Source organism: Macrosteles quadrilineatus, unplaced genomic scaffold (assembly GCF_028750875.1).
Source record: "Macrosteles quadrilineatus isolate MER2022 unplaced genomic scaffold, UCM_ALF_1.0 Scaffold_15__1_contigs__length_3749704, whole genome shotgun sequence".
Taxonomy (NCBI): Eukaryota; Metazoa; Arthropoda; class Insecta; order Hemiptera; family Cicadellidae; genus Macrosteles; species Macrosteles quadrilineatus.
In genome coordinates, this window is record NW_026542608.1 from 406,435 (window position 1) to 432,439 (window position 26,005).

Below are 26,005 nucleotides of genomic sequence, written 5' to 3' on the forward strand. Positions count from 1 at the left end.
ACAATGTTACAACTAAATATATATATTTTTTACTATACCTTATTAATTGAGATATAGTTATAATACTCACAAATTTTGCAAAATAAAATCATTGGACCTATTATGGCATAACATTTAATTTTTGTTCCTCCGCAGATATGTAGCAATGGAGAGTGGAAATTCACTGATTTGATTTAAATACAAGAAGATCCGGGTGTTGAGCAGAGCACAACATCCTTGTTGTTAGACAACTCAGGTGAAAAGTGAAATATCCCCAATGTAGTCTCTAAATACTACATGAATAGCTGATCATTGTTTTTTTTTCAAATTAGTTACTTAGGTTTCCTGATCTTCTATTTAGTATTAAATGATATTACGAAATGTCCCTAATAATTAAGTGTTGTGATAAACAAGTTATATGCTCGACAGGTTGAGGGAAATTAAAAACTTGGGAAGTGGTCTTTGTCAGGGTCACCAGGTGACGTCCGTCCGTTCCGTGGCGTCTCTGATGGTACATTGGGTGATTCATGAAATGTGTTCAAATTCTCTCGCATGTAAATAAAACAACCAAAAATGCTATTAATTTGTATATGCTATATTTTTTTTACTTATGACTTTTTATAAACCGTAACACAAATTTACTTTCTGGGAAAACCCCCTTATTTTGATAATGGTACGAGTAAATCGGCACCACTCTTACACCGTCCTAGGTAGCCTGAATAAGTTTTCACAGCCTGAGTTAACAAAAATGGACTTTAATCAAGTTAAGTGGTACAGTTGAATTTTGTTTCCAAACTAAATGGAGGACAAAACAACCATTTTACGGCATTTTCAACAAACCAAAATTGCCTCTTTTGCATCTTGACCCCGGGTATATAGTGGGGTGGGTTAGCAACAAATTACACCAAAATATTTCACATCTGGCAACCAACGCGCCCCTTTGGATTCAGATAGTACATGCGTAGACGAGTCCAAAAAGCCCGGGACACAAATTTTTCGGGCACTCTATGTGTGTTCATGACGTAATCAAAATGGCCGCCAAAGTTGTGTGACACGATTCTACATTTCCCTATAAAACTCGGGTTCATATTTTAAAAGTGCCCTACATTTTTAGTGATTATTAATCACGAAAAAATTACCTTTCCGATGGTGTATTTTACTTAATTGTTTAGATTCATAATACTACGAATATTTATAGTTTTATTAAATATTTTGTTTTTTATTTAGATTTTTTGAAGTCGTTTTGCTAAGTGTCATGGATACCGTTACACGTAGCTGAAAACGTCTTACATACACTTTTTTGTCAGAATATTGCCTTTCTAACAGTATATATAACTTATATTTTAATACAAAAACACTGCTTGAAATTTGCCACAACAATGTAGTGGTACACAGTGAGTCGTTATGACAACAATGCAATTTATATGGGGTCCGAAAAGAAATAGCGCTATTTAGGGCTATTAAACTTTCACTTCCGTTTTAAGATTAGAGACAATAAAATTAAGTACAAGAATTAAATACCCCCGCCGCAGCCAACCTGCCGACTAAGCGAATTTCCATTTGTCTGAATTGATTTTCAATTAAATATATTTAAATTATGTTTAACGAGTACCTAGGTTTGCTGCTACAAGGAAACTAATAAATTGTGTTTTTTAGTAAAACATTGATAGCTTAGTATAAAATAAATAAATTTGCCAAGTTTGATCAAAATATATACATAATCAAACAAACTACACCATTTTACAGTATAATCCATTAGAATAACATGGGAATTTTAAATTTACAATTTTTTCAATTTTATCCGTTACCAATAAACGAACAAAACACTATGATATACTAAATTATTTGTTTTCTAAGCTCTTTAAAAAGGTTCAAAGAGAAATTGGGAAATTTTGTGTTTTGAGGGTCAAAAATTATAAAAAAACCATTTTTACCCCATAAAACCCCCCGTAAAGCCCCGTTCCCATGGTCCGATCATGCTGGTTTGCAAACTCATTCAAGTGTATCCCGCTCTACACCTTTAAACGAAAATTTCATCAAAATCGGACAAAACATTAAATAATGTTTTTATGTTTTGTAAATACAGGGTGATTGGTACTCAGAGTGGCAACAGTTTTTTGGTGTAAGTACAAAGTAAATTCAGTTTGATGATGCATGTAAAAGGTTCCAAGTCTAAAAATGAGCTTCCAAAAAAATTATTTTATGTTTTTCAAAAATAACTATGTTTTTAAACGTAATTCAGCAATTTCTCAATTACCTGTATATGGATTTGAGCAGATAATGTCATTTTCGTGTTCTACATTAAATTTTGAATAAGAATAATAGATAATGACGGAGGATCAGTTGTAAAAACTCCATTGTAAATAGATTCAAATATAAAAATTAAGACGTTTGATAAAAATTTAAAAAGCATTGGTCTATTGCATTTTTTCACACCCTGTATACATAAAGTGTCCGAATATGTTAAAAACTGCGCCATGTTATAAGCTTTCCAACCATATGCTACACTATTGAGGTTTAGATATTCTTTGTTTGTTTAAGTGTTTTGAATACCAGAAAACAGGGGACTTTTTTACTTTTTTGCTGTTGAAGCTAAAACATAAATACAACTTTTGCTTGCCGTCTTTCTATGTTTTAAATGTTAAAGACACCATGTTTTGTAGTCTTCAAACCACTAATGCGTACATAAGCATACATCAAGCTCAATGGTGCAGCATATGGTTGGAAAGCTTATAAAATGGAGCTGTTTTTACCATATTCGGACACTTTTTTGTATACAGGGTGTGAACAAATGCAATAGACCTCTTAATTGTTATCTATGAATCTATTTACAATGGAGTTTTTACAACTGATCCCCCGTCATTTTCTATTATTCTTATTCAAACTTTTATGTAGAACACGAAAATGACATTATCTACTCAAATCCATTCACAGGTAATTGAGAAATAGCTGAATTAAGTGTGAAAACATGGTTGTTTTTTTAAAACATAAAATAATTTTTTGGGAAGCTAATTTTTAGACTTGGAACCTTTTATATGCATCATCACACTGAATTTACTTTGTACTTACACCAAAAACAATTTGTCACACTGAGTAATAATCACCCTGTATATATAAAAATTTGAACGAATGATGTTTTTGGCCTCTGGGGACATCAAAATGAAAAAGTAAATCGGTCCCTGTCGGACACTGCTGAAAATTTTAATACAATTTTTTTTATAAAATTAGAGTTTTGTCTGTACATTGCTCAGATTCATAAATTTTTGGGTTATTTTTCGTTTTATACATTAAAGAAGCCGAATCAAGTCTCATCTCAATTTCTGTCTGTCTGTCTTCCGTCTGTCACGGCCCAAGAGCCATTTTACGTGGCATTTTCCTGAAAAAACTAGAGTACGTATCAAGATCCGAATCATTTTAATGTATTCACTGGATTGGCGAGAGTGTCTTTATCTATTAAAATATGGCAACACTACTTTGTCACTGGGTTAATCTGTTTGTTTTAAGCCTGTATTACATTTTTGATGTATATGATATTTATGAATTTGGATATAAAATTTAAACAATATTGCATTGTACACTCCATTGTTTTAACGAATTTCCCTATGGGTAAGTAGCTATTACCGTAGGTGGCACGGTAAGACCTAGACTCGGGACCGATTTACTTATTCATTTTGATATCCCCAGAGGCCAAAAACACCATGCGTTCAAATTTTTATATATGTATATATATACGTCCGTAAACGGAATAAGTTGAGTAATTTTTGTCCGATTTTGATGAAATTTGGTTTAAAGGTGTAAAGCGGGATAAAATTTAATGAGTTCGCGAACCAGAATGATCGGACCATGGGAATGGGGTTTTACGGGGGCTTTTATGAGGTAAAAAAAATGGTTTTTTTTTTCATTTTTTGCCTTCAAAAAACAGAAAATTTTCCAATTTCTCTTTGGACCTTTTTAAAGAGCTTAGAAAACAAATACACTGTCACATTTGTAATTTAGTATATCAAAGCATTTTGTTCTAAAAAACACAATTTATTAGTTTCCTTGTAGCAGCAAAACTAGGTACTCGTTAAACATAATGTTATTTAAATATATTTAATTGAAAATCAATTCAGACAAATGGAAATTCGCTTAGTCGGCAGGTTGGCTGCGGCGGGGGTATTTAATTCTTGTACTTAATTTTATTGTTTCTAATTTTAAAACGGAAGTGAAAGTTTAATAGCCCTAAATAGCGCTATTTCTTTTCGGACCCCATATAAATTGCATTGTTGTCATAACGACTCACTGTGTACCACTACATTGTTGTGGCAAATTTTCAGCATTGTTTTTGTATTAAAATATAAGTTATATATACTGTTAGAAAGGCAATATTCTGACAAAAAAGTGTATGTAAGACGTTTTCAGCTACGTGTAACGGTATCCATGACACTTAGCAAAACGACTTCAAAAAATCTAAATAAAAAACAAAATATTTAATAAAACTATAAATATTCGTAGTATTATGAATCTAAACAATTAAGTAAAATACACCATCGGAAAGGTAATTTTTTCGTGATTAATAATCACTAAAAATGTAGGGCACTTTTAAAATATGAACCCGAGTTTTATAGGGAAATGTAGAATCGTGTCACACAACTTTGGCGGCCATTTTGATTACGTCATGAACACACATAGAGTGCCCGAAAAATTTGTGTCCCGGGCTTTTTGGACTCGTCTACGCATGTACTATCTGAATCCAAAGGGGCGCGTTGGTTGCCAGATGTGAAATATTTTTCAGCTATCCCACCCCACTAATAGTGGCTAGTTAGTTTGAAATCTTTGTTTTTGTTAACATTGAATCTTACAATATAAAATGAAATACTTAGTGATTTTACAACATTGCTACAGTATTTAATAATACTGTATTGGCTCATGTAGAAAAATGTTAGGAATAACATTTATCTATACTAACATACTTTCACAAAAATATTTTCAGCTATTCATTACTTACTCTATTGCAATAGTAAAATAAGTAAAAACTGAAATTAAAAAATATACCATACAACCTAATAACTATTTATTGTTATTCCAATTCAACCAAGTATAGGCCAAGTGATTTTCATAGCTTGTGATATTTGTAAGTAATGTAATAATTTTATTATGTGGCCATATAAAGATAAGAGGGCGTGTCATTAAAACACCAAGAACTTTAGAGATTTTAAGTCTTATTTCCGTTACTGTATATTCAAAAAGAGCAAATTTAAATAAAATGTATATTACACCTTGAATATCTATGGTAATTTCAGGTCGTCTATTTGGTAAGTTATTTTAAAGAAAGACCACATTTTTGTTTATCCTAGCTCTGTGTGACAAATGACAAGTGACATACAAAGACTGTGGATTGCCAGCTATTATGTATAACTAACTGTATAACACACTGAATAGTAAGTACTGTAGATGTATTTAGTTTTAGTGTACATGTTTGAATATTAGGTTTGTCACTTATCATACTACTATTCCTTCAAGCTATGTGGATGTCATACTTAATAATAAAAGGATACAAAAGCTTGTGTAAATAAAGAAAGAAAATTCTAAAAATTTATTTTTTAATAATATTTGAAGTACAGTATACATATTGCATGCAAACATAAATATGAAAAAATCTTCTAGGTAAAAATAGTAAGCATAAAAACTTCATTGGTTTACGTTTAAAATAAATAGAAGGAAATAAAGCTATAGTCAGCAAGCATTAAACATAAGACAAGCTGGATTTAATACATTCCAATGGATGAATTAAATACTTTTTCGTCATACTGCAACAATATCAGCTGTTTTAAATACATGCGTTGCACATCTAAAATAAAATAGCTCTTTTTCTCCTTAGGGAGTAAAAATCAGCTGGAGTCAATGACATCAGTAGAACATTTTGCTCACTTGTTAACTTGGATTGTAAGTAATTGGTTGTATCGATTATTTGATTGTTTTCAATTAAATTTAGTTCAATAATGCATTGTTTTTAGTGGATTCACATTTGTTTACGTTAAATCTAAGATGGATGACACGGGAAAACAGTTTGCATTGAAAGCCCAAGAGATTCCAGAAAACTATTGATAGATCAATAGTTCAACATATTGATATCTATTGATAGTATAACGGACCTTAAATGCTACCGTAATTGACTAAAGGATTCAATGCATCACCAAAAAGCTGCTTGTTAACAATAGCAAAATTTAAAACAGTATGGAAGTTATTTTGGGAGCCTATCTTTACATAAAAAGTGGAAAGTATTTATGTTTTGTGACTTAATTTGTTTAAATATTGGTGCAATATGACAAAAAATATACTTCATCACTTGGGCAAAAAGTGTCTTTTCAACCCTCGCTCATTTTCCGACCGAAGCGAAAAAAGAGTCACTTTACATAATAAATATACTATCCCAGCTTACTTAAATAAATATTGCAAAGTATATATTGCAATATATTAAGTATCACAGTAAGATTGAAACATTGTGCTATGTAAAGGGGTGTTTTGTATTAACTGCTTCAACTCAGGGCAATTTTACAATCAACTCCCTTAAAAAACACAGGATATTAATTGTTACGTTGAATACAACAATATGTTTATAGCACGATTGTTTGTATTTGATTACAATATTTAGTACAGGTAAAATAGGGTTTTATAAACAACAAAATGTGTACATTCATGAAATTTCACCCGTGAGTTACTAATAATATGAGAAATAAAGATCCGATGAGTCCCCAAAATTTTGGGCGTCCTAAGGCCCTTTTTGGGGTCCTTTTTGATCCGAAGGGCCCTTGTTCCTGAATAATTTTGTTTTTACGTTTAAGGTCGAGTGAGGTGTGGTTTTCGATGGTTTTAGTTATTTTAAATCGATTGGGACTAGTTTTAAGTGTATTAAACCACCCCATACAGGGTGTTTTGAAATATTATTACTCTTTACGATATTTAAACATTTATTCATAAAGTAATAAAATTAGTTACCTCCATGCTCTATATAAAAGGGGATTATTGAAAATAATTGTAATTCTTTACTACGTAAGGGGAAAGGATCACAAGGAGTAAGAGAAAATATTAAATACCCCCGTCACAGCAAACCTGCAGACTAAGCGAATTTTCATCTGCCCGATTTTCAATTAACTAAAATAGCATTGAGTTTAATGAATACTTAGGTTTGCTGCTACAAGGAGACTAATAAAGTGTGTTTATAGTAAAATATTAATAGCCTAGTATAAAACAAATACATTTGACAAGTTTTATTAAGACATATCTATTAACAAACAAATGAAATCATTTTACACTATTCTACATAAGAATAACATGGGAATTTTAAATTTAAAAAATTTAGTATTTTTATCCGTAACTAATAACCATACAAAAACACGTTAATATACTAAATTATTTGTTTCTATTTAAAATGTTCTAACGAAAAATTGGGAAACTTTGTGTTTTGAGGGTGAAGTAAATGAGAAAACCCAATTTTTACCCCATAAACCTCGTTCCCATTGTTCAGGACAAAAATGCTCGTACCAAAAATGCTGCTATGATGTCTTGTTGTCCTGGTCGTCATAACCACGAAATACAACCGTACTTGTATTGATTGAAAATAATTTTGAGGAAATTAAGATACAAGTTGCAAACCTCAGTATGTATGAAAGGTGTTTTTGCACCACATTGTTCTTGCTTTAAGATTGGTTTTGCCTATTCTGCAATATGCAAGGTTTGTAAAGGGGAATCCTGCTTGAACACCAACTTGGTCAAAATCAGTAAAGGTAGACAAGTTGCTAAGAATAATAAAATTGTTAATGAGTCGTCTGAGAATAATTATTGTGATGATGAAATTGTAAAGAGAGATACTACGGAATTGTAGAAAAATAGCTTTAGTTTAAGTACTTCATTTTAATATGTAATGTAAGGTTTTATACAAATACAATTGTTTTAATTTTTAATAAATGTAAAAAAAAAAACTTAAATAACTACCTAAGAAAAATACATATCAATTTGAAATTGGTCTTAATATATTTGCATGAAAAAACACATTGAAAGATTATTCACACTAACTTAAAAGTTGAAATTTTTGAGTAGTAACCTATGTTATTATGTTATAGTGTAAAACTTAATCCATCCCCATTTAGCGAACTTCCCATATAGGAAATAAGCTATTACTGAAGGTCTTATGGTAAAAAATAGACCCGAAACTGATTTACGTTTTCATTTCGATTAGAGGGCTGCTATTTAGAGGGTTGCTAGATAACTCAAAATATTATATATGTGTTTATATACCTATATATAATATGATATATCCTTGTTATATACGTGTCCGTAAACATGATAACTCGAGTAATATTGGTTCAGTTTTAACGTAACCGGCATAATCGGTCCTTGGAACATCGTTTTATGTGGTATAAATTTGTAATCTTTCACCCTCAAAACACAAAGTTTCCCAATTTTTTTTAGAGCATTTAAAGAGCTTAAAGAAAACAAATAATTTAGTATATTAACGTGTTTTGTAAGTGTATTAGTTACGAATAAAATTAAAAAATTGTAAATTTAAAATTCCCATGGTATTCTTATGTAGAATAGTGTAAAATGATTTCGTTTGTTTGTTAATAGATATGTCTTAATAAAACTTGTCAAATTTATTTGTTTTATACTAGGCTATTATTATTTTACTATAAACACACTTTATTAGTCTCCATGTCGCAGCAAACCTAAGTATTCATTAAACTCAATGCTATTTTAGTTAATTGAAAATCGGGCAGATGAAAATTCCCTTAGTCTGCAGGTTTGCTGTAACGGGGGTATTTAATATTTTCTCTTACTCCTTGTGATCCTTTCCCCTTACGTAGTAAAGAATTACAATTATTTTCAATAATCCCCTTTTATGTAGAGCATGGAGGTAACTAATTTTATTACTTTATGAATAAATGTTTAAATATCGTAAAAAGTAATAATATTTCGAAACACCCTGTATGGAGTGGTTTAATACACTTCAACTAGTCCCAATCGATTTAAAATAACTAAAACCATCGAAAACCACACCTCACTCGACCTTAAACGTAAAAAACAAAATTATTCAGGAGCAAGGGCCCTTCGGATCAAAAAGGGCCCCAAAAAGGACCTTAGGACGCCCAAAATTTTTGGGACTCATCGGATCTTCATTTCTTATATTATTAGTAACTCACGGGTGAAATTTCATGAATGTACAAATTTTGTTGTTTGTATGGAGTGTTTTTGTATTATTTTACCTGTACTAATTAGAAGGCAAGTGTTTTTAATTTTGTAATAATAACATCAAGATTATAACTCTTTAAGTAAAACCGTAGATAAATCATAGTCCCTTAGTAGATTTCCCATCCTTATGGAACAGCTGAAGCCAATGTTATTGTTAGTCTGTCTGGTTTTCTGTTGATGTCATGTTTTGTTTACAATTTGTTTATATTATTTTAGGGTTAGTTTCTCATTATTTGTGTCTCACTGTTAGGTTATATAGCTTGTGGGGGAGTTATTGTTTATGATTAGATAGTTTTATTTGGTTAAACAAGTTTTTAAATTAATGAAATAACAAGAAACAAATTGTAAACAAAACACAACATCTACAGAAAACCGGACAGAACTAACAATAACATTTTGGCTTCAGCTGTTCCATAAGGATGGGAAATCTACTAAGGGACTATGTTTTATCCATGGTAAAACTTAACACTAATTTTGTATTTAACAGTTTTAGACAGTTGTCAACAGATAATAAATGAACAATTTCAGCACCAATATGACAGTAACCATAGAATTTAAAGATGTATTTGTAAACAACTCGCACCCCTGTAACAATTAGTTATATCTAAAGGCAGATCTACAAGAATGACTCATAGGCACAGGATGGTAACATTAGAAGGTCAAAAAGCACTAATGAGGCAATGTAACATAACTTTACATTATTGTCACAGTATTATTCACATATTTACAACACAATAGTTTATACCGTCTTTTCAAGCACCAATCAACTTATACTCACACATATATTTATCACCAAGCAAAAACAAAGCCAATCAACATCTTAAAAAGTCTATAAAATTTGCTTATTGTCACTTATCTGCACTAAAAAAGTATAACCACTTTTTAATACATCTGTATAGCTACACATGGCTGCATCAATTTGGAAGTTTTTAATGTTGTCTTTTGAGAAACTAAAATATGGTTTAACTTTTTATTATATCTAGTAGTTTTAGGAACTTGATTGTAAATGGTGAATTAAAATAATTTAAGGTTGATTCATTGAGTCACATTTTCGACAATAATTTTAAAATCACTACAGGTTTAAAAAAATATCAATTGCCCATTAAAAATAACTTGAATTATAATAGTTCAATTATAGTAACCTGTCTTTCAATGTATGATAATTTAATCTTTGGCAATAATCAAAACAGAGTTAAAATAAGTTTAACATATTAGGCTACATTCTTTTGAATGCCTTACCCTGGCAAAGGATAATTTTTTAAAATAAATGTCAAAGCTGTCAGATAATAATTTGGGTTTTACGTTGTTTTAAGCTTAAGACGTAAGTGAAACTGTATAAAATGACGATGTACACGTGAGATGAGTGGTTTAGCTGGTCCCGTACTTGCTGGTCTCAAACACTCCTCGTCTAAAGAATGGAGACAGCTGTAGGAGGGCAGCCTTGGTGGAGGCTGAGCTGAGAGGGGAGGAGGGTATCTGAGTCATAACCTGTAGAAGTGACTGTAGGTAGCGCTCTAGCTGTGGCCGTCGCTCTTGTGCTAGCCACTCAGCGTTGCGGGAAAACAAGCGGCGCGGAGGCAGGTTCAGAGCAGCCACCTGCGATATTTGTAACATTCGTATTACTAGGTTGGTACCTGAAGCCATAGGTTCTTGGTAAAACTACAGGTATTGAAAACTGATGTTATATTGTTGGTACTGATACAGATTTCAGATATCGGCAATTCAGTACAGTACCTGAGCACAGGCCTTTTGGTGACACAACTTACAATGATGGCTACCCAAGTTCGGCCTTGAATATTGCGGGGGCAGCAATTACAAATCCATCCCGATATACTCAAACCTTGTATTGCATATTTTTATGATTTGTACGAATTGAACCTCAAAACCATTTTCAAAAATCACTATCTTTGGACAAAGGTTACAATCACCACCACACTGAAAACGAAAACCCTCTTTATTTCTGGCTGTTTCTTACTTAAGGCGATGACTAATAAAAGAGCTGAACCGACAAAAAGTCATTAATTAATGGTTGCTCAGCACTAAAAAGTTGGGTGAAATTATCAAAATAATATAGTTTCCCACTGACTAATATACCAAATGCATATTGAATGCATAGACTTTATCCCGCTCATCATGATTCACACAAGCTCTCGTGCAGATTTTCACAGATTCTTGGTCAACTAGACGTTTTGGTAGCAATCATTTTATTTTTTAGTTAGAAACAGCGCAGTAGTTGAAAACATGATCATATTTTACTTATACTTAAGTCACAAATTTGTTCAATTTACTTGGTTTTGCAGTTGCTTATAAATTCTGGAGTTTTAAAGAATTAGTCACGACACATATATATTTTTTTTTATTCAACAGCAAGTTTGAAAAGTTTACAATTGATTTGACATGAGTTACCTTAGCTCCGTATTTCTGTTTCATCTGCAGGTGGAGTTCCCTGAAGCGGCTGTATCGCCGTAGTATTGCCCAGCACTCGCCGGCCACACTCACCCTCACTTCGTATGCATAGTGAGTGTTGCTGCCAGCACCTCGCAGTACATAGGTTGGCACTCTCACTGTCAATGGCTCACTATCACTGCTCTCCCATCCTGGCAACATATCTTATATTAGTATCCTTCCATAGACAGGTCAATATTATAACATAAATCAATACCTATGTAAACTTCTATTTCAGTTTAAGAGTAGGTTAGTTTTTAACAAAAACACCATCAGTTAAAATTCATATTATATAAAATGTGTGTGTTTTTTTTTTGCACAAAAACTCGAGTAGAAAATAATCTGATTTCCATGAAATTTTGTATAAACGTGTAAACCTAAGTTCATTCACAAACCAGCATGATTGGACTATGAATGGGAACATGAACAATATCTAAGAGTATTTATATAGAGGTTTTTATAAATTGGTTTTTCTCATTTTTACCCCCAATTTCCCAATTTCTACCCAAATCATTTTGTAGAGTTTAAAAAGCATATAAATTGGGAACATGAACAATATCCAAGAGTATTTATATAGAGGTTTTTATAAATTGGTTTTTCTCATTTTTACCCCCAATTTCCCAATTTCTACCCAAATCATTTTGTAGAGTTTAAAAAGCATATAAATTAATCTTATCTTTAAGTGTATTTGTATTGGTTACAGAAAAAATACAAAAAAACTGTAAATTTAAAATTCCAATGTTTTCTCTATGGAGGATACTTTTTTATGGATATATTTTGATCAAACTTAAAAAATTTATTTCATTTTATACTACACAATGAACATCTATACTTATTTAATATTATTATATTATATCTATACTTATTTAATACGCAAGCAGGTTTTTTGTGACAATTACTCCTACGAAACTACTGAACCGATTGACATGTTTTTGGTGTCATTGGAAAGAGCGTAATGTGAAGTTGTGCAGGAAACTTTCTTTTCAGGAAAATAATTAGAGAGTGAGGCCTGGGGGCCCTTTAAAGTTTTGTATTTCTCCATAAGATTAACATGGGAAACAAACATTGTTATGAAACTCCAGCTGTTGTCAGAAATGCTGTTCTGCTATTTAATTTAATTTGTTTACAAGGAGAATTGTTTCTTGGTGCCATGTGGTCAATGAATTATACTTTTGCATATATTTTAAATGCTATAAACTATATAAAATGATAGTACTGTCATACATTAAGATATCTTAATTTAAATATTCAATAAGCAGGATTGAGCCTTTGCCTATATGTTTCCTGGTAAGTGTGTTGTAACTGTTTCTTATAGTATATTATAGTATCTTAAAGTAAAACCAAATTATTCTTTTCTGCATTCTCACCCCGTAGCGAAGCACGGGCAGAGCAACTAGTTTATCTAAAAAAACACACATTATTACTCTCCCTGTAGCAGCAAACTTAGGTACTTGTTCTACCTAATGTTTTTTTTCTTTTTTTATAGGGAATAAATCCTTCCTGTTTAAGAAAATATGTTAGTATTGAAAATAATCAGGCAATCAGAAATTTGCTTAGTCTGCAGGTTTGCTACGGTGGGGGTATTTTATAACTTACCGTAAGAGGGATTTAGTGAGGGCATGGATCTCGCCATAGAGTAGTTGTAAGGGGGTATGTGATCCATATACTGACTCTGAAATGGATAAAAATGCTTTATTACAAAAAGCTGATCACTAATAATTTGCTTTAAATTACTTCGGAAGGCTACTTAAATATGCTATGAAATATATTTTTAGACTTAATGAACAAGCTTTGCTGTAATTCATCATTGTTTAACGATAATAATTTCTACTTAATGATCCGATTTGCATGAAATAATATCATTATTTATGGTTTATGGAGGTGGGACATTATACTCTACACTTAAATTTAATACAACAAATGGCTTGAGACTAAATATAACCCATTTGATGTAGGGAGAGTAAATCTAGACTCATTACATCTCACTCATACATAATGTGATAATGATATTGTATTCATTTTTAAGTGTCAAAATATGATGTGTTAAAGTTTTAACTAAAAAAGAAGACAAGATGATGTAATGCTTTTAAAACAATAATTTTTTTAAACATGTATTGATGGATAGAAACAGTTTATTATATCTAGTAAAATATACAATGATATTCATGAATCAGAACACTTTTCATTCAAACAAGAAAGAATTTAAGTTGTCCAGATAACAAGTAGGGTAATTATAGGTTATGATTTTATTTTCTAGTTGGTAATAAATTATACTCACAGAAACAGATAAATTCATAAGTGGGCTCAGTGGTACTTGTCTTCTCAACCTGCAATACATTGAGGATAAGTTCATATCTTGGTAATATATAGTTTGAGAAAGGAAAATCAATACACACACTAAGTAACAATTGACTGTGACTTTTTTCATGCTCCATCTTTATAGCTTAGGATCAAATTAAATCAAATCAAATCATTCTTTATTCAGTAAAACACAGAGTACATGGGTTGAATAGAGTCAAGTCAATAACATTAGAAAATTAACCTTTAGTCAAAGGCTAAAATCAACATACACATAAAATAGACATAAAATCAAAACAATAATGTATTTCTAAGCACAGTGAAGATAAACAAAGTAAACAAAAAAAGTTCCCATAGTTATGTTAGGCCATTATAGCCCAGAATTGTTTTACACATTACTTCAGGTTAGGCCTAGGGTGTCACTGCATTATCACATGGATAAAACCCATTGGTGTTGGCCGAATGTGAACTGATCTCGGGGCCCAAAGTTTCTGGCTCACCATTGGCCCTGCTCCCTCCCCATCGACTGCATTATAGCTACATACCATAGCTGGTAAAATTAAGTGAAACAAAAATTGATTAACATATTACAAGAAATATTTGCTGTCAAAGTTACTTTGGTTTTTTTATTTAATTCAATCACCCTTTCCGACAAAATAGCAAAAGTAGGTTTTGGCTGCTAAAACAATGGCAATATTTGTTGTAGGTACTAACTGCATCATGCGGAGATGTTGCGGTGAGTCTTGTGTGTGGTCGAGCTCCTGTGTGGACATACACATGTGATGACAACTGCGGGGAATGTGACCCGAGCTGTCCATCTTGACTGTGCCACACAGTGAGTTGCTGTCAACAGTACACATGGTCAAGTAAACTAGCACTATTTACTTGCTGTTGCCGGTGAGTTTGTGAGATATAAGAGTAACCTCAGGAATGTGGAAGTTTTAAATTCAGCAGTGGACTTTATATTTATGTAGTGACTGTATAGGTACAAGTTGGAGAAATTAAATATAAAATGTTTATCTTTTTTTATTTTAAGTTTGATGGTTCTGAGTTTGTTTTTAAAACTCCTAGGTGGCTTAAATGGATTCAGCTATAAAAGTAAAAAAGTTAATCAATTTTGAGGTATGTGAACAATGAACAATAAACATATATACAATAAACAATATATATTTGTATAATGTATATACAATAAACATATCTTCTCCGTTTGACTTGTTTACCAAGCTACAGGTTTTTGTGGTAAAGGTCTGCCACAGGTTTGAAACGATTACAGCCTCAACTTACCCTACCCTCAGTTAGCCAACAGTTTATTTAATCAATGTAGTACTTACGTATCCTCAGTAGATGTAGATGCATCCTCTGATTCATCACTATTTCTTCTCACATTTTCCTTCCCCCGATCTTCCAATTTCTTTTCTAGTCTAACATATTCCCTTTTAAGATCTTGTAAAACCTGAAAATTTTGGAATATGTAAACAGGTTGTTGTGTTGTGCCAGCTATTTTGGCCTTTTTAAGAGAAGTGTGGATCAGAATTTTGCGATAACTGTAGCACTGTAAGATTATTGCTTAATAATCAATCGGATGTTACAAATACCCCCGCCGCCGCAAACCTGCAGACTAAGCGAATTTCAACTTCTCTGATTACATTTTTACTAAAATATTTCCATAAATAAGACATAGGTATTTATTCCCTATTTAAATAACATTAGATTTAACGAGTGCTTAGGTTTGCTGCTACGGGAAAGGTAAAAAGTGATTTTTGACCATACCTCAATAGTATAGGATGAAATAAATAAATTTGCCAAATTTTATCAATATATATAAACAAGTAAACTACAACAATTTTCATTTTCTCCATAAGAATAACATGGGAATTTCAAATTACACTATTTTTGAATTTTCTCTGTGACCGTTAGGCATAAAACAGCGCTTCAATATACTAAATTATTTCTTTTTTTAAGCTCTACAAAATGGTTTAGAAAGAAATTGCAATTTTTTTTTATTTAGGGTCAAAAATGGGAAAACCCCATAAAACCCCCCATAAACCCCCGTTCCCATAGTCCGATTATGCTGGATCGTGAACTCGTTCGAATAAACGTAGTTTTACACGTTTGTATCAAATTTCATCAAAATCGGATCATTTTTGCTCGAGTTATCGCGCTAACGGACACACACATATATATATATATATATATATATATATATATGTATGAATTTGAACGGATGGTGTTTTTGGCCTCTAGGGACCTCAAAATGAAAAATTAAATCGGTCCCGGGTCTAGGACTTACCATGAGTACAGTAGACTCCCTCTAGTTCGGCCACCACGGGACCGGACCACTGGCCGGACTACAAAATGGCCGGACTAACCGGATGTAGTGCATTTTACATAATCAAAATACAAATAATAGTATTGCGCAATCATGATATGTTAAGTCATTAACCTTGGTTCAGTAATAAAAACTGTAACGTTTAAAATCACGTTTGCTTACTCAAGCAAAACATAAATTATACAACTCTGTACGTACAGCAATAAATCACGTAAAGAACAGAACAATATGAAGTCTAGTACAGTACTGTACTGCAAGCTACTGCTATCATAGTCAGCATAGGCTACTACTACATGTTGTTTCAGAACATAAAAATGTCAATAAAACATTAGATAACTCATAAAACAGCATAAAATCATAGTACTTAGTCTTAAAGGTAATAAGGACAGTCGTAAAATAGGATAAAGATAACAATGGATGACATAAAACACCCCTTATACTTTCTTCTTCTTTCTTTGGTTTCTCTTCATCCACACATTGAACAAGTTGCCATGGTTACTAATCACCCAATCACAAACTGTTGTGAGATAGCAAGCGCACAGCAGACAGTTGTGTAAAGAGCAGATGATTGTCAGTGCAAGCGGATAGCTTGACCTTGAAGCTAACGATGCTATTTCTTTGTTCTGCTTCAATTTATTTTTGTCAAATAAACCGTGGTGTTTCAAAAACAATAATGGGGGAACCTACCGCATAAAAAATGGTCCGAAATATTTAATTATACATTGCATTTCAACACATTAGACTGAAGAAAAACTAGGAATTAAACTATAAAATGCTCTTGGTATTTTTGAGGTTATGTAACATAGTTGTTACATAGGTAATATGCAAAATTCACCCATAGAAGCACCCGTCAACTAAACTGACATGAACTGTTTACTTCTATGGCCGGAAACTAAAAATTTAAGTTGAATCCTGTCAAGGTCATTCGCCCGTGACGATATGACTTGTCCCCCTGAGACCGGGCCGGACCATCCGGCGGCCGATCCAACCGAAGCCGAACTAGAGGGAGTCTACTGTACTACGGTAACAGCTTATTCCCTATATGGGAAATTCGCTAAAACAGAGCAAAAGATCATGGCTAATCACAGTACACAGCCCTACTGCTAAACTCTTAGAGACCTAGACCCGGGAACAATTTACTTTTTGGTTTTGAGGTCCCCAGAGGCCAAAAACACCATCCGTTCAAATTCATATATACAGTGCAACTTGGTTATAACGTCATTTAAGGGACCACACAATTTTTGACGCTATATCAGAGTGACACTATAAAATGGTCATAAAGCTTATTATTAAATAACGTAGGAGAAATAATAATCTCTGTTTTTATAAAAACATACTTTAATGAAATTATTGGTGTAAATACAACTGAATTTATAAATTACAGTTAAGTGTATAGTAAAAGTTATAAATTGCCAAAATCATGTAGCTTACGTTATGGTTTTTTATCAAGAAATACTTTACAGTACTGTAGGTTTATCCTAAATAAAAATCAAATGAATAATGAAGCATAATATGAAATGGTTAGTAAAAATGCAAGCTTATGAAATCCTACTGCTGGAAGAAATCTGTAATTTTCTTCTGCACACCCCTCTCAGAAAAGTAGATTTTCTCCGTCATTTTGTGAAGGTGCTGGGTAGCTTCAAGTGTGGTAGCAGAAGCATCCCTGAAGCGGAAAAAACGACAAAGTGTCTCAGCTGCTTGGAAAGCCTCTTGCGTAGTCGGACAGTCGCCATCTTCTTCCTCGCCTTCATCTTCGTCTTCTTCTGCGTTTTCCTCTGTTTGTAAATTTTGTACCTCATTGACAATTTCTGCGTCACTAAGTATTTGGAAAGTTTCAACGTTGTTGTCGACTGATGCATAACCATCAAGATCTTGCCCAAAATCAAGTTGGTTAGTCTGAAATTGCTTGATCCAATCTGAGATTGGCAACTCATCTTCTTCCCCCTCCACCACTTTGCCCGACCATCCACCAGAACCTACAGCATGATAGTTCAGTTGCACTTTCTACATCATCTTCTTTTCTGGGGTTTTCCTCTCCAGACACCAAAAATGTACAACAACTGCATAATGTAATATCCGGAATGGAAGAGAAAATGAAGAAAGAAGCTATAGTTACCAGTAACAGTAAAAACACAACTAAAAGCAATTATTTTTTAAGGAAAAGAAAACTACCAACAAACCAAACCTAAAAAATGTAAAATCTCAAGACAGCAGGAAGAGCAGAGCATTATTTTATATTCTTTCAGCAAACACCCAGTCTCTAGGTGATAAATTAAATGAAGTAGAGTTATTATTAAACCAAAATGATATTTCTGTATTCTGTGTATGTGAGCATTGGTATTTAGAGGAAAATAAGGACCTAGCTGTGATTGATGGGTTCACTTGTGCCGCTATGTTCTGTAGATCCGTGAAAAAAAGAGGAGGTGTTGCTATTTATACTAAAATTGGCTTAGACTACCGTGAAATTGATGTAAAAGAGTTCTGTATTGAAAATGACTTTGAATGTGTTTGTATTCGGGTAACTCTTGTGAACATAGCCCTTGAGGTAATCATAGTCTCTGTTTATAGAGTACCTAATGGGAACCAACGTCTATTTCTGGAGGGGATCGACAGGCTCATTATAAAGCTGTCCCGCCTTAATCTGCCTATAATTGTATGTGGAGATTTCAATATAGATGTGAACTCAAAGGCTGATCTTCCTCTACAGTTTCTGGACGTACTTAGGTCTTTAAACTGCCATTGCCTTAATCAGAGGCCGACCAGGGAACTATCCTGCTTGGACAATGTCTTCACTGACATACCTATGAGTGACATATCTAGCACTGTCCTCTCACCCCCACTGTCAGATCATAATGCCCTATTAACAACCCTGAATTTGGATAATTTCAACCCAAATAATAATGCCCATGATAAACAGCAAAATTCTAAGGTTATCAGAAGTTTCAGTTTACATAATACAAGCTTATTCAAATCAACTTTAAGCAGCATAAACTGGGATGTGAAATTAGAGGGCAATTTTAATGATTTTAACAAGTTTTTCTCCACCTTCAAGAATGCTATGGATGTCTGCTTTCCTGAGAAAACTATTACACCAACAGATGTTAGTAAAAAATCCAAAGCTAAATGGTTCAGTCGTGAATTATCTGAGAAACGTAAGGAGGTAACAAAGTTATATGACTTCTGGCAGTGGGCCCAGAGGTATAATGTGCTGGTTGAAGAGACAAAGATAAGGTACAAACAAGCTAAAACCAGCTACAAAAAAGCTCTTGCTCATGCTAAACTAGAATCAAATGCTGATTTGATTGCTTCTGCGTCCAATCAATGCAAAAGGGCCTGGGAGCTCATTAACAAGTGTAAAAGCAGAGTGATCTCGCCAACTATAGACTCGCTTACACCACAGATTTTCTCTGACTTCTTCGTTGCCTCTATAGATGACATCCGTCACCAAGTTCCACCTTCAGTAGCTGTAGCATCCCAGCTCGCCTTGAAACCTTCTGTCCTTGAGCCAGCTTTGTTTAGGATGAGGCCTGTGTCAAGTGAGGAAGTGGTGAAAATAGTTCATGGTATGAAAAGTAGCAAGTGTCGTGATATCTATCAAATTAGCTGTGATCTAATTAAAAGTGTGCTTCCCGAAATCTTGCAGCCCCTAACATCTTGTATAAATCTTTGTTTACTTTCTGGAAATTTTCCTGAGTGTCTCAAATTTTCAAAAGTAGTTCCAGTTTTTAAGAAAGGTGATTTGTCAAATCCAGAGAGCTATAGACCGATCTCCGTCGTACCAATCTTTTCCAAAATTTTAGAAAAAGCTATGATACACCAAGTGAATTGTTTTTTTGAATCTAATAACTTTTTTTCTAAATTCCAATTCGGCTTCAGAGGTGGTTTGTCAACTGTGGATGCAGTCGGAAGCCTGGTCTCTGCTGCTTTAACAGGTTTTGAAAAGCATGCGGACACACTTGCAACCATGTGTGATCTTTCAAAGGCATTTGACTGTGTTCCGCATGACATTCTTCTTGCTAAATTGGAATATTATGGTATCAGAGGTGTTGAGCTAAACCTTTTTCGCCAGTATTTGACCAACCGCTCGCAGAGAGTTTGTTACAAAAATAGTCTCTCTGATGCAGAGGTGATGAAAAGTGGTGTACCCCAGGGGTCGGTCCTTGGCCCTTTCCTGTTCTTGGTTTTGATTAATGACTTACCATCCTATGTTCCTACACCCTGTAAGTCAATAATTTTTGCTGAGGACTCAACTTTTTTTTGTAATGATGTCAATATTGAAACTATTAAGGGTCAGATGGAAAATTGCATTTCTGAATGTAATATATGGTTTAAAAGTAATGGTTTGTTGTTAAATAGTAGCAAAACCCAGTCTATTTTGTTTAGCTTAAGAAACAGGAATCTTAGCTTATCTTATGTGAATGAGAATGTAAAACTGTTAGGAATACATTTAGACTCAAAACTCAATTGGAATTCCCACATAAATAATGTTACAAGTAGACTATCAAGAGTAGTTCATCTTCTTTGAAAACTAAAAACTTGTATACCAAAATCCTACTTGAGAATGGCTTACTTTGCTTTTTTCAATAGCATTATAAGCTATGGTATACTACTTTGGGGCTGTGGCCATGGCATGAAAAGAGTCTTGTCAAAGCAAAAGGAAGCTATTAGAATAATTACAAGTTCTAGTTACCATGCACATTGTAAACCACTTTTTGTCCGTGAAAAAATTTTAACTGTTTATAGCTTGTTTATTTTTAAGTGTTTGTTACATGTAAAAGCAAATCTAGGTTCCATAGCTTTAAGAGGTGAAACTCATGTCCATTTAACCAGGAGGAGACATTACTTAGATTTACCTCAGGCAAGGCTTTCAAAAACACAAGAATCCTTTTCTTATCTTGGTATTAAATTGTTTAACAGGCTACCTCTTGAGTCACACCATGTTAGCATGAAGTCCTTTAAATCTAGTCTAATGGCCTGGCTGCTTGAAAACCCGTTTTATAGCTTGGAAGAATATTTTAAATGTTCCAGAATTAATTTAAGTTTTAGTAATTAATTATTGACATTGACTAGTCTTGCTCTGTTATGTTTACACCTTGTTACCTTGTTTATAGTTATATAGATGGCATTGTTGATCTTTAGATATATATATATATTCACTCTTGTTAATTTATTAGTCTTAGTATCTTGACGTCAACTGTACAAGTGTGCAATCTTGTTTCTTGTTGAAATAAATCTTTGAATCTTGAATCTTTGAATCTTTGAATCTTGAATCTTCTTCGTCCTCAGGAGCAGCAGCTGAAAGTCCTGCTTTCCTGAAGCATTTTGAGATTGTCCTTGGCGTCACATCCCTCCAAGCGTTGTCTACGTACTGGATGGCATCCAACACAGTTAAGGCTTGGTTCCACAGAATGCGGAATCTCCGCCGTGCGGTGCGATTTTTTCCGCTGAGGAATTAAAACGACACTGGTTTAATGGAGTTCCCATGTGTGCGGTTCCACTGACTTGCGATTCCGCATCCCGAAATTTCCGTTCCGCATGGCGGAGAAATCATACTGGTCTGAGAGCAGTAGCAGTGCGGATTCCGCCAGCGGAGAAGAGCCATCAAATATTGTGACCGTGCAGATGTTTGGGTATCAAGTGTTGAACGGGATCTGATCGTGGTTGAAACCCCTAAAGTTTTGTTAAATAAATAGCAAAAATACATAATATTGGTACATACCTTAGTGTTACCGCTAGTTTCATCTCGGCATTCAATGGTTGTTTGTCTAGATTAGTAGCGTTGGTGGGTAACTTAAGTCATCTTCGATGAGATCAACCATAAAGGAAAATTGGTCTTTTGACACACGGAAGTACCGCTTAAACTTAGTTTCGTTGTCAACTAAATGATTACGAACCAGAATGTTATACGCCCCTTCACTGTCCCGATACTTAAATATGTCACTTCGATCACTGCGACTTGACACTAACAAAGATAAAAGATCGACAACATCATCATCAATGCCATCATATAGCATCAAAGCCAAAAGGGCTTTCCTCTTTCTATCCATACTCGTCGCTAGTTTGGACAGAACTGAATCTCCGCAACGTTATTTTCGCAGTCTGTAGAACCACCCCTCTGATATTTCGCTGGCGCATGGCGGAGATTCCGCATCCTGTGGAACCATAGCTTTATGTACTGGTTGTGCAGTGTCCATGCAGAGTATCATTTTTTTCAAAAGCTGCTTTCGGTAGTGGCTTATTACGCCTTGGTCCATCGGCTGCAAAATGCTTGTGCAGTTGGCCGGGAAAAAAACCAGCTCGATGTTGGCCAGCTTCAATTTTGGATGAGCTGCACAGTTGTCAACAAGGAGAAGTATTTTTCTATTTTTTGATCCCTATCCCACTTCCTTAATTCTTCTTCGAATATGGCAGAGGTCATCCATGCTTTCTTGTTGGCTATGTAAGTTACAGGTAGCTTTTTTACATTTTTGAAACATCTAGGTCGTGCACTTTTCCCGATAACTAAAAGTTTCCTTTTTTCTGAACCCGTCATATTCGGACAAACATAAGCGGTCATTCTTTGTTTTGACAATTTTCCACCGACACATTTTTCATTTTTAAACTGGAGGGTTTTGTCTGGCATCAATTTGTAAAAAAGTCCTGTCTCATCTCCGTTGAAAATGTCCTCATCTCTGTAGTTTTGCCGCACTACTGGCTATATTTCAGATAGCCAGTCACTAGTGACACTTGAGTCGACAAATTTAGCCTCACCACAAATTTTAGCAAATGAAATCGAGTGCCTTGCTTTGAACCGGTCAATCCATCCGTTTGAGCAAACAAAATCTACTCCAAACATCTGTCCAAACTCTGATGCTTTTTCTTTAAAAAGTGGACCACTCACGAGGATGTTTGAACTGCGGCATTGTTTGAAACATTTTAGAAGAGCTGCATCAATATCACTACGATCACATCCTCTGATTCTTTTCACATTCTCCCCATCTTCTTGAAATGCCTTCAAAATTATGTCCTTATTCTTCAAAATTGATCCAACAGTGAAATTGACCAACCCAAACTCCCGACACACGTCTGCTATCTTACGTCCGTCTTCACACTGTCTTATAACACACACTTTTTCTTTTATCGGCAAAACCTTTTGTTTAACACCTGCCATAATTGCCGGACACCTACTGTAATTTACTGTATGTTTAAGAATTCGGCAATGTTCAAAACTAAAAAAAAAGAAATGTCCAAACGCACGAACAAAGATTTTTACTTGTTGACACAAAACCAGACGTGATGACACTGACCTAGAGACAACGGTACTGTAACCACCTGCTAAGCTGTCTACGTGCAAGATGGATTCCTGGGACAATGGCAGTGTTAGGTGGGGGGTGTGTGGGGGACAGGTTGATGCAACGGGCAATGACCTTGTGGGGTGGTGAGGGGGGTGATGCCGCGGGACGGGACAGCGGCAGTGTTGGAAGGGGGTGGGGTGGGGGTAGATGCGATGACGACTGCACAATGAAGTGCTCAAGGCCGTATCCAAAAATAGACTGGTTCGTGACTAATGAATACGTCTGTGATGCACTACATTGCGAGCATCGCTCATTTCAGCCGTTTACACAAGGTTACTTTGTTGTTAGAGCGGAATTTTTTTGACGTTATATACGAGGTTTTAAAATATTTTGACGATAAATCCGAGGTTTTACCAATGCTTACACTTTAAGTTTGGCGGGACTTAGGCTTGAATGACGTTATATCCGTGTTGACGTTATGGCCAAGGCCGTAATAACCAAGTTGCACTGTACATACTTTTTTAATAAAAGATTTTAAATATTTTTGTCTATTATTATTATTTTTTTATTTAACCAGTCTGTCATAAATCAGTAGGTATTTAAAAATGTTTATAAAATCAGGTTAAAATGTGGAACGTGCATTTCCCGTTATGTATGAGAAGGGAAATCTCGCCTCGATCTCGTCTCAAAATTTTATGAGATGTAAAAAATCTCATCTCGTCTCAAAATTTTATGACAAATAAAAAATCCCATCTCGTCTCGTCTCAAACTAAAAATCCAATCTCGTCCATCCCTATAATTGTTGCCCAAACCGCAAAATATGTTCATGGGTATTGCCACGGTTGCGGGAAACGATTATCGGCATAGCCGATATAGTAAAATATGCTCACAGGTATTGCCGCGATTGCGAGAGACGATTGAAACTGGTGTCGCCGAAATTCAAAATATGCATGGTATTGTCGTGATCACGGGAAACAATTATCGGTGTCGCCTAAACCGCAAAATATGCTCACGGATATTGCTGCGACCGCAGCTGAAAAGTTGGAAATGGAGTTTGATAACTGGTGTCGCCTCACTGTTATTAATACTGTTTCAATATGTTATATAAACTATTATTTCTTGGGAAAGTTTTGTTTTAAAGTTATAGTATCTAACTTACCAGTTATTAAAAAAATAAATAATACAATTTCTAACTTACTATTTTTGACGTACATATTTTAAATATATTAGTTAAATGCATTATTTAATAAAAATAACGATTTCTTTTAAAAATCTTTAAAAGTTTGAGTTGATATAAAATGTTGTGATAAAGCTTAAAGTAGGGTTTCAATATTAGTTCTTAAAATTCAAAAAAATTTTCTTGAATTCTCATGGAAAACTCCTTGAATTTTTCAAACCAGATTTAGTAGACACCCTGTACAGTGAAAAAGTATTGAGTGCAGTAAATAGTGTTTCTTCAAAGGGCTTGTAACAAACATTGCACAGGTCAAATTTGTAAAAATTGTTTGGAAGTACTCGAGTGTTGTTATCAATAGCAAGAAAGGTGCTTTACTCTCAACACTCTTCGAATGCAGCAAAGAAACTTACACTTATTTCCTGATTTGTATCGATTTGGTCAATATCTGCTTCAAGAGACCGTATAATATGTAGTCTCTGTCTTGTAATTTTCTGCATCAGTAACTTCATAGTCTTAGAGAGATTCTGGTCTTCAGATTTGTCATGGTGTTTCATCTACAATGAAAAGGCTTAGAATTAACAATCAACAAGAACAACTTGATTCAGTGTTTTAGTTAGTAATATCATTTTAATGAGTGAGTAATAGGTATAAATTGAGGTATAAATTTATATTTGGTATTTCCTTAATTGAACATTTACCACACAGTAAAGGTCTTATGGGAGGTGGTTGAGCAATCAACATTATTGGAAACATTATTATAGTGGTGATCGGATCCGGATATCGGTCTACCGAATCCACTGGATCTGAGCTAGAACCGACGCCCGATAGGATCCACAAATAGTCGGATCTGGGGCTGGATCCAGTTTTGATGGATCCAAGTTTTTTTTAATTTTTTTTTATTTTATTACAAACGTTATTTATAAAGTACAATTTACATACATAAGAACAGACGTTTTGTAATAGTAATGTATTTTAAAATAAAATTAATAGTTCAAATAATTAAAATTAACTTCATGTAAAGGACTATCTGTGTCCATATAGAATACTATCAGTGACCATGACACAAGACTATCTGTGTCCGAGTACAAGACTATCTGTGTCCTAGTACAAGATTATCAGTGTCCATATACAAGACTATCAGTGTCCATATACAAGACTATCAGTGTCCACATACAAGACTTCCGTATTAACCGGACAATTTTTATCAGCACATCAGTTTAACTGGACTAAATCGGCAGGAAGTGGGCGGTACTGAAACGACTGTTCTTGTGGGAA

General features: G+C 34.0%; 1 protein-coding gene across 1 annotated transcript in view; it reads right to left on the reverse strand.

Moving 5' to 3' along the window:
* Positions 1–9,183: 9,183 nt before the first annotated feature.
* The window catches only part of LOC129005070 (kinesin-like protein Klp98A), a 92,412-nt gene continuing 75,590 nt past the window's right edge, over positions 9,184–26,005 (reverse strand). Inside the window, exons 21-27 of the mRNA XM_054433862.1 lie at positions 25,141–25,284; positions 15,282–15,403; positions 14,665–14,793; positions 13,931–13,979; positions 13,249–13,324; positions 11,614–11,804; positions 9,184–10,803 (exon numbers count right to left, since the gene is read on the reverse strand). Of these exons, the coding sequence (XP_054289837.1) occupies positions 10,576–10,803; positions 11,614–11,804; positions 13,249–13,324; positions 13,931–13,979; positions 14,665–14,793; positions 15,282–15,403; positions 25,141–25,284 (939 nt within the window). The 3' untranslated portion in view covers positions 9,184–10,575. The remainder of the gene's footprint in view (positions 10,804–11,613; positions 11,805–13,248; positions 13,325–13,930; positions 13,980–14,664; positions 14,794–15,281; positions 15,404–25,140; positions 25,285–26,005) is intronic.